Source organism: Lissotriton helveticus, chromosome 3_2 (genome assembly GCF_964261635.1).
Source record: "Lissotriton helveticus chromosome 3_2, aLisHel1.1, whole genome shotgun sequence".
Lineage (NCBI taxonomy): Eukaryota > Metazoa > Chordata > Amphibia > Caudata > Salamandridae > Lissotriton > Lissotriton helveticus.
This window is the reverse complement of record NC_136062.1, coordinates 267385193-267403258: the sequence shown is the minus strand read 5'-3', so window position 1 is coordinate 267403258 and position 18066 is coordinate 267385193. Positions and strand designations below refer to the sequence as shown.

General features: G+C 49.3%; 1 protein-coding gene across 8 annotated transcripts in view; it reads left to right on the top strand.

Moving 5' to 3' along the window:
* Positions 1 to 17339, top strand: part of SLTM (SAFB like transcription modulator) — a 340694-nt gene extending 323355 nt beyond the window's left edge. For all 8 annotated transcript variants that reach the window (XM_078685169.1, XM_078685170.1, XM_078685172.1 and 5 more), the window contains one exon: positions 16641 to 17339. In XM_078685169.1, the coding sequence (XP_078541295.1) occupies positions 16641 to 16746 (106 nt within the window). In that variant the 3' untranslated portion in view covers positions 16747 to 17339. The remainder of the gene's footprint in view (positions 1 to 16640) is intronic.
* The last annotated feature ends 727 nt before the right edge of the window (positions 17340 to 18066 follow it).

Genomic DNA, 18066 nt, shown 5'->3' with positions numbered 1-18066 from the left:
GGGCCATGGTCAGCTTGTCTAGGGTGAAGCCCAAATTCTGAACAGTACTTTTTGGAGATGGGCAGGGTCCAAGTTCCGCCACCACTCTTGAGACCAGATGGATTTGGCTGCGCCGAAAAGCATTATTTCGGATTTGCCTGCATTGAGCATCAGGAAATTATTAGTCATCCAGCCCTTTATCTCGAACATGCAGTTCCTGAATCGCACTTTTGTCTCTGATGGCTCAGAGCCGAGGGTTATGAGAATTTGAGTATCGTCGGCGTACGACAATGTGCAGAAGTCCCTAATTTTTTTGGCCAGAGGTGATACGTAGACGTTGAATAAGGTTGGGCTTAGGATTGAGCCCTGGGGCACTCTCTTGTCGTTGTCCATCGCCTCAGATGGAAAAAGGTCCTGATTTGACCCTAGAGCTGCGCCCTGCAAGATCGCTCTGGATCCAACCTAGGGCTTGGCCTTCGACACCCATCCCCGCTAGTCGCTTTAATAGGACTCTGTGGGATATGGTGTCGAAGGCCGCCGAAAGATCTAGCAAGATGATAGCCGATTGTTTGGAGTCTAGTGCCAGCCGAATGTTGTCAACCACCTCTATCAGTGTAGTCTCAGTGCTATGGGAAGCTCTGAATCCTGACTGCGAGGAATCCAATAGCGTGTGTCTTTCAAGGTATTTGACCAATGTTCGAGGCATGTGGGCTGCTAAATTCATATCTTAGCATTAGATCGCCGCCTAGTGTTGGGCTCGGATGATTGCACATTGTTGTCCTGGAAGAGTCTTCGAAGTATCCTGAGATAGGTGGCTCCTCCCCTGGACTACAGTGCGCATGGGCATCGGCTCCATCCCCAGATTGTTTTTTTCCGCCATTGGGTTCGGATGTGGTCTCGACGTCTTACTGTCGGAACCAAGTAAAACTAACTTTTAGCGGCCAAAAGGCCTCGATTTTATTGCGTCGGTATTGTCTGCGCACGGTCTCGAGTCTTCCGTCTCTTGGAGCCGGAATAAGCGGAGTTTTCTTCGCTCTCTGAACTTTGAGGCCTTCTCATCGCGACACGACTGCAAGCCTTTTCGGACATGGAGCGGAGCCCGTTTAAGTACTGCCCGCTCTGTGGGTCCAAGTACCCACACATCGATCTACACCCCGTCTGTAACAAGTGCCTTTCGCCTGACCACGACGACGGAAAGTGCAAATTGTGTGCGCAGTTCCGCTCAAAGAAAACTCTCAAGCTTCGGCGCGCGGTGCGCTTGGAAGCTAAGCAAGCGGATCCGGAGAACATCTTCGGCGACCAGGACGAAGAGGACCAGGGTCACCATCTACAAATCTCCCCACCAGAGACGGAGGTCGAGGCGGATCCGGGAGACGACGACGGAGTCGCGGGTCAAGGCCTTGAATACGTCGAAGAGGTAGGAGACGACGATGAGATTTATGGGGCCGCGGCAGACAGCTCGGGGGACGAGCTCTGCCCCGAAGGTTACGAAGATACCGACCGGGACACGGGATCGCCTGTCGGCCTTACCCAAGACCCGTTGCCGCAAGCCACAGCCCCGCCTTCGGGCCCGGCTACGGACTCACTTGCAGAGCAGACTGTTTCGAAAACGAAACTGAAACCATCGGGATCGACGACACCTAAAATGGCCGACCCGAAAACGAAACCGAAACTTAAGGACTCGAGTGTCCCTAAGATGGCTGCCGTGCCGGTGAAAAAGACGGTGCCCGCTACCCCATCGGCTCCGTCGACCTCCGGTCCGCAGAAGCCGAAGAAGTCCGTCGATTCCGATGCTGCAAAATCGAAACCGACGCCTGAGGAGGGGTCCTCCAAGAAAGATGGTCGGCACGGGTCAGCGGCTACGACGCCGTCCAAGCCCGCCAAAGTCGGCTCCAAGGAGGCTACGCACAAGAAGTCTGCGCCCCGGACTCAGGAATCGGAGGCGGTGAAGACGGGTTCCGCGCCCAAAGCGCACAAGGCCCACAAGGACGTCGGATCCGAGGGACCGATCAGACCATCCTCGTCAGCGACGAAACCCACTGTGAGTGAGACGTCCCTCATCGCAGACTCACTGCAAAGAATCAGGGAGAAGGCCTTTGCCCCGTCGGCTCCGATACCATCGCCGCAGCCGCAAAAGGACACTCCAGCAAAGCCTTCTGGGAAACTTCTCTTTCTTTTGCCACCTAAGGAGGCGCCGAAAGCGTTTTCAACCAAATCGGCTCCGAAACAAGTTTCTTCGCCGGCTGACCCGCTTCCACGTCGGGTACTCGAATCAGAAGACGATTCAGAGCATTTCATCGACGCTGACACAGGCAAGCTGACCCTCTATAAGAGGAAAATCACTTCGGAGCCAGTGGACTCCTATGTCATCCCACTGAAAAAGAAGAGGGTGCCCCTTGACGCCTCAGGCCTCACGGAGCCAATCCAGCCTCCTCCAAGACGGAGCCCTACTCCCTCCCCAGAACACTCTGCGGGTGAGGGGTATGATGAGGACGAGCAGTACAATTTCCCTATCGATGAACCTGATGCACAACCGGATTCATACGATGACACTGGTGACCAGAACACCCAGGGTGTGGGGCAGGACCCGCAGCTCTTTAATGCACGTGCATCCCCGACTGAGGACTCAGCAGGCTTTCATGCACTACTTGAAAGGGCGGCAGCCAATCATGATGTGGACATGCATGCCGACCCGGTTGAGGAAGACTTCCTTTTCGACACCTTTTCAGTCTCTGAAAGGACAGTAAAGACACTTCCAATGCTAAAAGGAGTCCTCAAACATCGATAGGGCACACTACGACACCCTAGAACAGGTTGTACAACACCTGCCTCCACAGTTCCAAGAAGCTACACAACTGCTCATTAACGAAGGGAAGCTAATCTCAAACGCAGCCATCAAGTGTGCGCATGACGCTGCAGATACAGCTGCTAGGGCTGTCAACACTAGCGTTATGCTGAGACGACAGGCGTGGCTACGCATCTCAGGCTTTAAACCGGATATTCAGACAACAATTCTTAATCAACCCGTCAATCCTGATAGTCTGTTTGGTCCAGATGTTGACACCACCCTAGAGAAAATAAAAAAGGACACGGAAACTGCTAAATCCATGGGGGCCCTGCAGTCTCAACAGTTTCGTGGCAGCAATTTTCGTCGCTCAGGTGCACGTGGGGTCACCAGAGGACAAATGGGTCAACAATCCCAGTTCTCAAAAGGTGGGGCACAATCCTCGTTCACGAAACAGAACAAGGGAGGTTACAGGAATAACAGCAACAGAGGTCGCGGCAGAGGAAACAACAACCCCCGCTCCTCTACTCCAAGCAAACAGTGACTCTCTGTCACTGCCCCCCCGACCACCTAACACCTGTCGGGGGGAGACTGCAGCAGTTCCTGCCCGTCTGGAAAAACATCACCACAGACAGGTGGGTGCGACAACTAGTCCAGTATGGTTATTGCCTAGAATTAAAGTCCACTCCACCCAACATCCCGCCAAGGCAAAGGCCTATGTCCGCAGAGCACTTGCTCTTATTGCAGCAGGAAGTAGTGGTGATGCTGCAAAAGGGAGCAATCGAGCAAGTGCCGGTGGGAGAGGAAGGCACAGGGGTATATTCCCTGTACTTCCTTATTCCAAAGAAGGACGGATCTCAGACCCATTCTAGATCTACGCCCCCTCAACCTGTACATACTATCGGAACATTTCCACATGCTTACACTGCAACAGATTCTTCCCTTGCTAAACCAAGGAGACTTCTTAGCAACCTTAGATCTCAAGGATGCGTATTTCCACATTCCACTACTCCCGTCACACAGGAAATACCTCAGGTTCACTATTCAAGGCAGGCACTACCAGTTCAAGGTCCTACCCTTCGGAGTCACAACAGCCCCGAGGGTGTTCACCAAGTGTCTGGCGACAGTAGCGGCGCACCTCAGGAGGCAGAACATCCATGTCTACCCCTACCTAGACGACTGGCTCGTACAAGCCAAGTCAGAGCAGCAGTGTGCCGCGGACATGTCACCTACAATTCACCTTCTTCACGATCTGGGTTTCTCCCTAAACTACCCAAAATCGCATCTTCAGCCGGCACATGTCCGGCAGTTCCTAGGTGCAACGATCAACACCCTGACGGCCATGGCTCAGCCAAACCAAGTCAGGATAGACAGCATGCAGGCCCTGATCCAAAGGTTCAGGCCACAACACTCGCTTCCAGCGAGAGTGTTCATGCAGTTGATAGGCATGATGGCCTCCTGCATCTTCATAGTCCCTCACGCACGGCTACACATGCGCCCGCTCCAGGAGTGCTTAGCGAATCAGTGGACACAGGCTCGTGGACAATTGACAGACCTAGTGTTGGTTACCAGTCGGGCATACGACTCTCTGCATTGGTGGACTCCACACAACCTTTGCAAGGGCCGACTGTTCCAAGAGCCTGTGCCGCAGATTGTCCTGACAACGGACGCATCTCTCCAGGGATGGGGAGCTCATGTGCTCACTTACACAGTGCAGGGACTATGGTCAACGCAGCAACAGAAGATGCACATCAACTATCTGGAACTGATGGCAATCTTCATGGCGCTCAAGTCCTTCATTGTACATCTGTGCAACAAGGTCGTGCTAGTCCGGACGGACAACATGACCGCGATGTACTACATTCAAAAGCAGGGAGGCACCCACTCGCCACAGCTGTCTCATCTGGCTCAGAGCATGTGGAAGTGGGCCATTCAGAGGAACATTTTCCTCATGGCAGAACACCTCCCAGGAAAGGACAATCAGATGGCGGATCTGCTCAGCAGGTACAGCCATCAAATGCACGAGTGGGAGTTACACCCATCTGTCCTCCACCCGTACTTCCAGCAGTGGTGTCATCCGGAGATAGACCTGTTTGCCACAAAAGAGAACGCAAAATGCCAACACTTTGCCGCCAGGTTCCCTCACCCACAGTCGCAGGGGAATGCGATATGGATGAACTGGTCAGGCAAATTTGCGTACGCTTTTCCGCCAGCCCCTCTGATACCGCTGGTGGCAAGAAAGCTAAGGCAGCACGAGATGACTCTCATCCTAGTTGCTCCAACGTGGGCGCGCCAAGCATGGTACACCACGTTCCTCGAACTCTCAGTGGTGCCGCATCAAAGACTGCGTCTCACGCCCAGTCTTTTGACGCAGAACCATGGAGAAATTCAGCATCCAGATCCGCAACAGCTCAACCTGGCGATCTGGCTCCTGAGGTCCTAGAGTTTGGGTACCTTAACCTGCCTCCAGAATGCATGAGCATCATCAAGGAGGCGAGGAAACCAACTACTAGAGCATGCTATGCTGCAAAGTGGAAGCGTTTTGTCATCTACTGTACAGCCAATGACATCAACCCGCTTGATGCATCTATCCCCAACATCATCTGCTATCTGTTGCATCTTTACAAGTGCAATCTGGCGTACACTTCCATTCGGATACATCTATCCGCCATAGCGGCTTATCTTCAGAACAGGCAGCACCTCTCTGTCTTCAGAGTGCCCGCCATTAAAGCCTTCCTTGAAGGTCTGAAAAGAGTCATTCCCCCAAGGACACCACCAGCTCCAGTGTGGAACCTCAATGTCGTCCTCACCAGACTGATGGGACCACCATTTGAGCCACTGCACTCGTGTGAACTCCAGTTCCTTACGTGGAAAGTAGCTTTCCTTATAGCTATTACGTCTCTGAGGCGTGTCAGTGAGCTGCAGGCGCTCACAATCCAAGAGCCATTCATTCAAATTCATCCAAATAGGGTAGTGCTACGCACTAACCCCAAATTCCTTCCGAAGGTGGTGTCACAGTTTCATCTAAACCAAACTATTGACTTACCAGCATTCTTTCAAAACCCGCAAACGGTGGCGGAAAGAATGCTCCATACCTTAGATGTACGGAGGGCGTTGATGTACTACATAGACAGAACACAACCCTTTAGAAAGACAAAACAACTCTTTGTTGCCTTCGCACCACAACACAAAGGCAACCCAATTTCCAAAGCAGGGATAGCCAGGTGGATTGTTAAGTGCATCCAGATATGTTATCAAAAAGCCAAGCGCACTTTAACAATACCCTCCAGAGCGCACTCCACACGCAAACTGGGGGCATCCATGGCTTTCCTAGGGAACATTCCTTTAGAGGATATTTGCAGAGCAGCCACGTGGGTCACACCACATACCTTCACAAAACACTACTGTGTTGATGTGCATTCCAAGCAGCAAGCAGCTGTAGGACAGGCTGTTCTCAAGACACTTTTTCAGGTTTCTGCAGCTGGCACGGGCAACCGCCGCTGATGGAGGGACTGCTATGTATTCTATGCTAAGATATGAATTTAGCAGCCCACATGCCTCGAACTGAATATGCTACTTACCAGTATGCATCTGTTCTTGGCATGTAGGGCTGCTAACATTCATATCGCCCGCCCTCCTCCCCGGTGCCTGTCGCAGCTGCAGATATACTATTGTATTTATTCATTAGCATGGACATCCTCACTCCATCTTCTGCCACAATGGCGAAAAACAATCTGGGGATGGAGCCGATGCCCATGCGCACTGTAGTCCAGGGGAGGAGCCACCTATCTCAGGATACTTCGAAGACTCTTCCAGGACAACAATGTGCAATCATCCGAGCCCAACACTAGGCGGCGATCTAATGCTAAGATATGAATGTTAGCAGCCCTACATGCCAAGAACAGATGCATACTGGTAAGTAGCATATTCATTCGCGTTGATAATGGATTCCATTGATTTTCCAAAAAGTGGTAATAGAGATATAGGGCGGTAATTCATCGGTTGCTTAGGGTCTGCGTTATTTTTCTTCAGGATTGGCTCACAATGGCTTCTTTCCTGGGAGTAGGGAAGGTGGCACGTGTTAGGGATGCTTTAAAAATAGATGTCAGTGTGGGAGCCAGGGCGGGTGCTAGTTTTGCTAAAAATCTGGGCGGACGCTGGGTCTTTGGGAGATCCTGATTTGGCCTTTTTTAGTATGTCCGTTACCTCGTCCTCAGTGATTGTTCCAAAGTCAGCTAGGTTTTGCTTTATGGGGTTTATGGTAGGGAGGTCTGCATGGCATACTTCACTAGTTGTGCCTGTTTCTGTGGGAAATGATTCATGGATTATATTTATTTTGTCTTTGGAATAGATAGCTAATTTATCAGCCCAGTCCTGAGATTCCTGAACGGCCTTTCGGCAGGCCAGGGGGTTTGAAAAATCTTTTACAATAGAATAGAGTTCTTTCTGTGAATTTCCGGCTGCTTTAATTTTTCCCCCAAGATAGGTTTTCTTAGCAGTGGCTATTTTCTCATGTATTCTTAATGTGCGATTTTGTAGTGTAATTTGTCGTCGGTGTTTTTTGATTTGCGCCATTGTCGTTCAGCTTTCCTAGTATGTTGTTTAGTAGTTTTTAATTCATCAGTGAACCAGGGTGATTTCATTTTTAGGCAGTTTATTAGGTGTTTGGGGGCTATGAAATCCAGAGTCTAACTGATTGCGGAGTCAAAGTCTAGCGTCGCTGCGCGAGTCCGCTCTACGCACTCCGCTATATGCAGGAGTGGGCGGGACCGCCTTCCGGGGAGTCTAGAGCGCTGACCGGAGTGGGCTACCGGAAGAGCTGTTGTGGGAGGAAAGACCCCGCCGTGCTAGCGGCACAAGCCGTGACGGATCGGGTGTCCAATAGGTAATCCGGGGCACAGTTTCAATTTCTACACAATACAGATTTTGATCGTTTGTGGAAATGCTTACAAAGGGTGCCTTCTTAAAACACGGCGAGACTACAGCATCGAAGGACGACTAAGGAAGAAGATCTTCGAGGAACTTCGACGTCCAGAAGAGAATGCGTAATCGGGGGGCCCCCTGAACGCAAGAGATGAACAACACACCATTCAAATTCTGCCGGAACTGCCACCACAAGTACGGGCAGAAAGACCAGCACCCAGTTTGCAACCTCAGCCTGCCGGTCGACCACGAAAGCAGGGACTGCCACGCCTGCTCCGCCTTCATGCCGAAGACCCTTCTAGTGAGAGAGAGGCAAAGAAGAGCTAACTTCGCCATGCAGGGCAAGGGCCAACCTCCGTCCCTTCGAGACCTGGGACTATCGACCGACGAGGAGGATTACGTCGCCGAAGAAGACGACGGCTAGGCGGTCGTAGAGACCGATAATATGAAGACTCCAGAAAAGGTAGGAGACTCGACGCCCCAAAAAGGCCCAAAAGACTCTTGACAGTCTGCCCAAGACTCTCGAAAAAACGAGGGCAAGACCCCAAAAGCGCCGACACTGAAAGCTCCGGCGTCCGCAGCAACACCCAGAGCCAGCGGATCCTCACAGGACTCCCAGGCGCCGAAGGGCGGCGACCAACCAATGTCGTCTAAGCGTCCCAAGAAAAGGAACACTCGACGCCGAAGACCTCGTCGACGAAGGACGCAAGACCAGTCTCGACGCCGAAACCCGTCTCGGGCCATCAAGCCAGACAAAGAGACCGGCACAACCAGTCGATGCCGAACAGGCGGCCGAGATGGAAAGAAAGTAGAGCAGACTCGAGGCAGAGATGGAGAACATCCTGCAGCGAAAAAGATTTCGATGAAAGGATGAAAGCGTATACAATCCCGTCGAAGCCAAAGCCACCAGTGGTCGAGGAAGGGGAGTTCAAGGTCGTAGGACCGTCGGAAAGCCAGGAAGATCTGGAATATCGAGAAGAGACCCCCTACTACGAGGAGGATGAAGATGACGTCCAGAGGACCTTTCAGGGCTCGTCATACTCGGACACACAGGAACTAGAGTGGCAGGACCTCGCAGCCGAGAGTCCAGAAGAGGGAGTGGACACATATCCGGCGAGGCCCTCGCCGCCCGACGACATTGTACTTTACAATGAAGTAGTCAAGAACGCAGCAGCAGCGTTCAAAGTGAAACTGGAGGAGGAACAGCCGAAGGCGGATTTCCTTGTGGAAACACTGCTCCCAATACAAACTAGGAGCCAGTACCTGCCAATGCTCGAAAGCAGTAAAGGTCAAGGGAGAGAGGCATTCAAAGAGCCTGCGACTTGTAAACCCGTCACACCCAGGACGGAGAAGAAGTACAAGCACTCGCCCAAGGACCCACCCTACATCCAGGGAACGGTCATTGCATACTCAATCATTGCGGCAACAGCAAGGAAAATAACCAATGTCCCGACAACGTCACCACCTCCAGACAAGGGGAGCAGAAGGATGGACCGGACTGGGAGAAAGATCGCGAGAAATGCCGCAACGCACTGGCGCATGGCCAATTCCAATGCCCTGCTGAACAGACACCAACACCAGATCCTGGGCCAGTTAGTCAAACGCCTCCCACAAGAATACCAGCAAAGAGCTACGCACCTGGTAGAGGAGGGTAAGAACGTGGTAAATTCTTGCCTAAAAACAGCACTGGACGGTGCAGACACAGCCAGCAGACTTATGATGCTGGGCATCACGGAAAGGAGACCAACCTGGCTCAGAATATCGGGCTTTAAACCGGAAGTGCAACACACTATCCTGAACACCCCGTTCAACGGCGAAACACTGTTCGGAGCTCCAGTGAACGAAAAGCTCACCCAGCTGAAAAAGGACAACGACACCGCAAGATCCATGGGGGCCTTGCAATTCAGAGGAACAAAGACCAAACTGGAGAGGGGGAAACCAGCCGGGAACGTCGCACCAGACCTTCCACCAGTCACACCAGGGCAACACTCGGACGTAACAGGGCCAGCAAAAACAACACTGGCAATACCAACAGAGGGGCCAGTCCTTTCGCTGGAAGGGGAATGGCCGGGGAAACAGAAGAGGTGGACAACAACCCACCTCCAAGTGACTCTGCCACACTACTAGTGCACACCCTCTCAACTCCAGGGGTGGAGCACATATACAACAAAGAGGAGTGGCTCGGACTACACATGCAAGAGCACGTAACACCGGTGAGAGGAAGATTGAACCGTTTCTTCCAGGAGTGGAAGAAAATAACTACAGACAGATGGATTCTCAACACCATACAGTACGGATACTGCATAGAGTGGGGAAAAAACACCACCAAACAGAAAACCAAAAAGAAGAGCACTAGCAAAGAAGGAACTAGTGCTACTTCAAAGGGAAGCACAAGAACTCATGTTGAAGGATGCTATCGAGCCTGTACCTCCCGTAGAGAGGAACAAGGGGGTGTACTCCACGTACTTCCTGGTACCAAAGGTAGACGAAACAATGAGACCCGTCCTGGACCTAAGGTTCCTCAACAAATACATAAAAACCCAAAAATCCATAATGACGTCCCTGCAAGAGGTCCTTCCACAGATACAAGGCGGGGACTTCATGGTCACCATAGACCTCAAAGATGCCTACCTGCACATCCCAATGAACAGGCGGCACAAACATCTGCTAAGATTTGTCATCAACACAAATCACTATCAATTCACGGCACTGCCATTCGGACTAAAATCCGCACCAAGGGTATTTACAAAGTGCCTTGCAGCAGTCGCAGCACACTTAAGGAGGGAAGGGATCCACGTATACCCTTACCTGGATGACTGGCTAGTAAAGGCAAGATCATACAAGACATGCAAACGGCACGCACGGCGAGTGACAGATACACTAATGGCCCTGGGTTTCTCCATCCACTGGGGAAAATCCTCAATGAACCCAGAACAAGTGAGAATCTTCCTGGGTGCGCAGATCAACACCGTACAGGAGAAGGTGTTCCCCAGCGAGAAGAGAACGCTGGCACTGGTGAAGGAGGCGCGCCTCTACCAGAAGGGGCATCCTGACAGTGAGGACGGCGAGCAAGATGATGGGCATGATGGCCTCATGCATACACATAGTGCAGAATGTACGACTCCACATGAGACCGCTACAGGACTAATGGTCACAAGCTACAGGTTGTTTGGGAAGATCTAGTGGTTGTAACGCACGCAGTGCACGAGGAGCTATCCTGGTGGAACAAAGGAAACATAACAAAAGGCAAGCCTCTAACACCACCAACACCAACTGTGACCATCACTACAGACGCATCCCAGAAGGGATGGGGAGTACACATGAAAAAAATCTGAGGGGTCTGTGGACACCAGCGGATGCGGTCAAACATATCAATTACCTGGAACTAAAGACATGGTTCCTCGCACTAAAGGCATTCCAGACGAAGCTGTACAACCAAACAGTGTTGATCCAGACAGACAACACAACAGCGAGGTTCTACATAAACAAGCAGGGAGGAACACCATCAGCCCCGCTGTCAGAACTAGCGCAGGAAATATGGAAATGGGCCTTCCCACTAAAAATAGATCTACTGGAGATTCAACTGCCCGGGAAGGACAACGTGGAAGCGGACTGGCTCAGCAGACCGACATCGGCTTCACACGAATGGGAGCACAATGCCCAAGAGACGAGGACTGTTGAGCAGGTGAGGAACACCATCAATAGACCTGTTTGCAACACACCAGAATGCAAAGTGCCAGCACTTCGCAACCAGGGGAGGGGTCACTGGGAAATGCCCTATGGATAAGCTGGTCAAAGACATTTGCTTACGCTTTTCCGACTATCCCCTTGATACACAAGGTACTCAGCAAGTGCAGAACGAGCAACATGACCCTGATACTGGTGGCACCACAGTGGGCCTGGCAGACCTGGTACTCGCAGATTATGGAGATGACCGAGTGCACCACACATATTTGGGAGAAGGAAAGACCTACTCCATGCAAAACGGAGAGGTGTTGCTTCCAGAACCAGAAAGCCTCAGCCTGGCTCCTGAGGACATAGAATTCGCACACCTTAAATTACCTGAGAGCACCCTTAAGGTACTTCGAGAGGCAAAAAGACCTAGCACGCGAAAGTGCTACTTGGCCAAATGGAAGAGGTTCACACTATGGTGCAGAGAGGAAAAGCTGCACAACAAGATGACAAGAGACTCAACAGTGCTTAAATACCTCACGCACCTGCTAGAGGCTAATCTGAGCTCATCCTCGCTAATGCTACACCTGGCAGCCATAGTCTCTTACACTAGAGGAGAGACCGGGAAAAGCTTTTTTACTTCACAAATTGTAAAAAGATTCTTGGAAGGGGCAAAAAGGATCGCACCGCCAAAGAGGTTACCAGCACCAGCGTGGAACCTCAACCTAGTACGGACGGAACTCATGAAAGTGCCCTTTGAACCGATCCATAAAGCCTCTCTACAAATGCTAACCTTGAAGACAGCCTTCCTTGTGGCCATAACCTCGCTGCGCAGGGTGAGCGAGCTACAGGCGTTAACGCTACAAGAACCCTACATACAAATTCACAACGATAGGGTGGTGATGAGAACGGACCCATACTTTATGCCAAAGGTGGTGTCTAAGTTCCACAGCAACCAAACTATTCAAATACCTAGTTTCTTCCAAAAGCCAACGACAAACGCAGAAAGAGCACTGCACTCTCTGGACGCCAGACGAGCTGTCATGCACTACATAGAGAACTAAGGATCACAGAAAAACAAAACACTTTTTTTTTTTTGTGTCATTCGCAGACAGTTTCATGGGAAAAGCAGTTACTATGTGGACATTTGCACGATGGATCGCGCAAGCAATACAATTCTGCCACAAACAAGCTGGGCAAGAACTGGCAGAGGGGCCACGGGCCCATTCAACCAGGAAAAAGGGAGCAACAATAGCCTTCCTGGCTAACACTCCCATTCAGGACATATGCCTGGCAGCTACATGGGCTTCAGTGCACACGTTCACTAAACACTACTGTGTGGACATACAAATGAACAAAGAAGCACAAGTAGGACAGAAGGTGCTTCAACACATATTCAAAAATCAAAGCTCATCTTCCACCCAGCTGCCACAATGATGACAAACCGCTACAAAGTCGATGCACAGCATAGTGAATCCAGAAAGATTCACGCTGCAAAACGAATAGTTTCTTACCTGTTGGTGTAGTTTTGCAGCTTGAAGATCTTTCTGGATTCACTAGCGAACCCACCCACCTCTGCCAGAAAGATAAAACTGGAATAAGAGGTGGTAAAAACGGGGCAAAGACTTGAACATACTTGAAGAAAAAAGTGGTGAAACAAATATTCAAACATTGCCATACTATTCGGAAACAAAACACAAATGGGAAAAAAAGAATCCAAAGATGGCGCCCAAGGGTGGGAGCTTCCGCAGGAAGCATGCCTACGTCACAGGAAGGACACCAAAAGGTAGGACCACCTGGGCTACGAAAAAACAAAGAAAATACTACGATTCCGGACCCAACCACTAGACTGCGGAATAATGCATAGCATGGTGAATCCAGAAAGATCTTCAAGCTGCAAAACTACACCAACTGGTAAGAAATTATTTGTCACTGCCCTGGCCTTCGGACTGAAATCCGTGCCAAGGGTCTTCACCAAGTGCCTCGCAGCCGTGGCAGCGCACCTAATGAGGGAAGGGATCCATGTATACCCCTACCTCGACGACTGGCTCATAAAAGCAAGTTCCTTCAAACAATGCAAAGAACATGCACAGCGGGTCACAGGGACGCTAACAGAACTGGGATTCTCAATACACTGGGGGAAATCCTCGATGGAATCAGAACAGGTGAAGATCTTCCTAGGCGCACAGATCAACACCATAAAGAGCAAAGTGTTCCCCAGCGACAAGAGGACACTTGCCCTACTGAGGGAGACACGTCCGTACCAGAAGGGGCAAGTTCTGACAGTGAGCAAGATCATGGGGATGATGGCGTCCTGCATACACCTAGTCTCCAATATACGGCTCCACATGAGACAATTCCAGGAATGGCTGCAACAACAATGGTCACAAGCTATAGGGAGTTGGGAAGATCAAGTGGTTGTAACGCACGCAGTACAGGAGGAGATGGCGTGGTGGACCAAGGAGATCATAACAAAGGGGAAGCCTCTGACACCACGAAACCCAACAGTGACCATTACCACAGACTCATCTCAGAAAGGATGGGGAGCCCACATGAACCAGCTGAAGGTGCGGGGCCTGTGGACCCCAGCAGATGCAATCAAACACATCAATAATCTGGAGCTGAAGAACTGTGTTCCTCGCACTAAAAACCTTCCAGAAACAACTGTACGGGCAAAGAGTGCTGATACAAACCGACAACACCACAACGATGTTCTACATCAACAAACTGGGAGGAACACAATCGGTAGCGCTATCCAACCTAGCGCAGGACATATGGAGATGGGCAATCCCACTAGAAATAGACCTCCTGGCAATACACCTACCCGGAATGGACAACGTGGAGGTGGACTGGCTCAGCAGACGGACATCGGCATCCCACGAGTGGGAGCTCAATGCACAAGAAACACAAAGGCTATTCAAGAAGTGGGGGACACCAACAATGGACCTATTTGCAACACACCAGAATGCAAAATGCTGATACTTCGCAACCAGGGGAACAATCCCAGGGGAATGCCATATGGATAAGCTGGTCGAAAAAATGTGCCTACGCTTCTTTCGCCTCCACGATACCACTGATGCACAGGGTACTCTGCAAATGCAGAACCAGTAACTTGACGCTGATTCTGGTGGCACCGCAGTGGGCCACACAGTCATGGTTTTCATTAATAGTGGAAATGGCTTAGGGGCCACCTCACAAGTTCGGGGAAAGGAAAGACTTACTCCATGTAAAATGGAGAGGTACTCCAGCCATAGAGCCTCTGCCTAGCGGCATGGCTCCTGAAGACCTAGTTTGCACATCTGAAACTGCCGGAGAGCACACTGCGGGTGCTACAATAGGCAAGGAGACCTACCACACGGAGGTGCTATGTAGCAAAATGGAAAAGATTCACACAATGGTGCATCAAGAAGAAACTGCACAAGATGACCAGGGAATCAACGGTGCATTTAAAACACCTGCTAAAATCAAACCTAAGTTCCTCCTCACTGAGGGTGCACCTAGCAGCGATAGTAGCCTACACGAGAGGAGAGACCAGAAAGAGCGTCTTTACATCACAAGTAGTAAAGAGATTCCTGGAAGGGGCTAAAAGGATTGCACCGCCAAAGAGGATGCTGCCACCGGAATGGAACCTTAATCTAGTCCTAACAGAACTTATGAAGGCGCCCTTTGAGCCCATCCATTAAGCCTCACTACAAATGCTCACAATGAAGACCCCCTTTCTAGTGGCAATCACCTTGCTAAGCAGGGTAAGCGAACTGCAAGCACTAACGCTGCAAGAATCTTACATCCAAATACACAATGATGGGGTGGTGATGACAACGGACCCACACTTATGCCAAAGGTGGTGTCAAGGTTTCACATGAACTAGACGATAGGAATACCAAGCTTCTTTCAGAAACCATCCACAAGCGCAGAGGGAACTGCACACTCCGGACGCTAGAAGGGCAGTAATGCATTACATGCAAAGAACTAAAGAGCACAGGAAAACAAAGCAGTTCTTTGTGTCCTTCGCAAGCAGTTTCCTGGGTAGACCAGTTACTAAGGCCACCATCGCACGGTGGATCGCACAAACGATACAATTCTGACACAAACAGGCAGGTCAAGAACTAACACAGGGGGCACGAGCCCACTCCACCAGAAAAAAAGGAGCAACGATAGCCTTCCTGGCTAACACACCCATTCAGGACATGCGCCTGGCAGCAACATGGTCTTCAGTGCACACGTTCACTAAGCGCTACTGCGTAGATATACTAAGGAACAAGGAAGCACAAGAAGGACAAAGTGCTTCAACATGTATTCAACAACCAACGCTCATCTTCCACCCAGCCGCCACAAACGTAACAAACCACTACAAAGTCTATGCACAGCATAGTGAATCCAGAAAGATTCATGCTGCAAAACTAATAGCCCATTACCGCAACCTCCACAAGAATGGAGAAACCGCTACTTAATCTAATGAATAGCATGTGAATCCAGAACAGGATTCACGCTGCAAAACAAAATGGTTACTTACCAAGAGTAGTTTTGCAGCTTGAAGAGTGTTCTGGATTCACATGTGACCCGCCCAGCCTCCCCTACAAGGAATATTAACAGGTGAGGAGCCATAACTAACAATTCTCTGAAGTACCTTCTAATAGACTATAATACTACAACACAAAATAAAATGTGAAAATGGCTACTACACGCAACCACTTCCAGGGTGCCACCTGACGTCACACAGGGGACGTACATAGCACCAAATGGTGGAGACAATTCCAGACCCAACCACTGGATGGCTGAATAATGCACAGCATGTGAATCCAGAAAACTCTTCAACCTGCAAAACTACTACTGGTAAGTAACCATTTTATTTAAAAAGAAGTTTGGCAAGCCTAGCCACTTATGGCAGAATAATACATGGCATGTGAAATCTAGAACAGCTTAGAGTATGAAAACTACTGATACATGCAAGTTAAGACGTTACTGTATTTAATTTATTTAAAAATTGATGCGTGACAGTTTAGACTTTGTGTGACCAATTCATAAGGCCCTGATTTAGGCACTGCTCACTTATTATACTCCTGTTTGCTTATTAGTCATTCTTATGCAGATTCATGTATGATTGAATAATTGTCACATTGACAAGCGTTTCGCATCCAGCAGTTGTGGTCCATTTTAAAAATAGATGTGTTCTTGATAAATAGGGACTGCACATCATATACAAGTTGCGAAGTGCATTTTCATTTTGTATATACTTGCTACAGTAAGTGTTTAGTAACATTTATTTTTCTATTTTTATTAGCACTTCGTCGCTTAATAGAGCTGTACAAGTCGCAAACTCAATGCAGCGAGCAAGTGGCTCCGGATTCAAACCTTCATTTAAGAGTGGGCTACAACGAAGATTTTAAAAGGCTAAGCAGCAGCTGTGCTTGGGTTTCAAGATAATTTATTGGAATCTAGTCACCTCTCCATGCCTGCATCAGGAATTGAATGGAAATCCTGCTTTGTCCTTTTGTTTTGCTTTTTTAATATTTTAACATGATGATCATTTTTCCTCTTTGGTTCAGAGGCATTTTAATGGTTATGTTGTATTCTCTGGTTTTGTATTGTTGGCATAAGTCTAGCCCTGCTCTATACACCATTGAGATTTTGTTTTAATACTGCGATACTAAATGCAATGTTGTAGGCAAGATGTATTTTGGTAGCCACACTTAACAATCTCTTCTGTCTTTAGGTCTCTACTTGTAAACAAACCTTAATGGGTTTGTTATAACGACAAGCTTTTGAATAAACTGCGTACATTTTAGAGAATTCATTCTTTCATTTTTCTGATACGAATGACAGTTTAGTCTAAATGTTTATAAGGCCGCTACATGAAGTACTTGCACATTGTCCTTTTTTTTTGTTGATTTTTTGAGCTTCTGTACAGTGACTATTTAACTCGTTTTTGAACTTTGTAGGGGAAACAATAAAACTGGTAAATTACCATTTGTACATATGATCTAGTTTTCATTTGATGGTTTTTCACATTTTAAGTTAAAAATCACTAATTCTAGTTAACTGTAGCCTTGTCTTGATGGCTGCAACTTTTATTTTTTCTTTGCAGTATAGATGTTTGGTGTTTAGCATTAAGATTTGCATATTACTTTGTGGGTTGATATTACTGTAGCATGAACTATGCTTGGAAGTAATAGACCACTGTCTGGGTCAATACAGAGAAAGGGGAAATGTCTAGAGAAGGGAGGAAAGAATTTGTCACTTACAGTTGACCATTAGCCACTGCTGCACTTGATCAATTAGTTCCAGTTCAGTTGCTTTTCTGGACGGTTACAGGTTCTTTGAACACTTACTTCAATTTCAACACTTTCCTGCAAAGCACCATTGGCAATTTGGTGCTGTTGAAAGTGTGAAAATGCCAGATGGAACTGGTTGACACCCTGGTACTCCAAAACCCTCACCAACCGCAAACTTTGTAAGCAAGAAAGGAAATTAAAAATCTTCATCTGGACTTCCAAAGCAAAGGGCATGTAAGACGAAGGCATCGGGAGAGGTGTGGCGCCGCGGGCCAGGGCGACTGACGCCGGGATCAGGGGTTCGATCCCCGGCTCCGGCGGCAGGTTAGCCCAGCACCATGTGACTCTGGGCAATAGCTCGCTTAATCTTCCCGACGGCCCCCAGCGCCTAGAGACCCTTACGGGTGATTGTGCGCTTTACAAATGTGGATTATT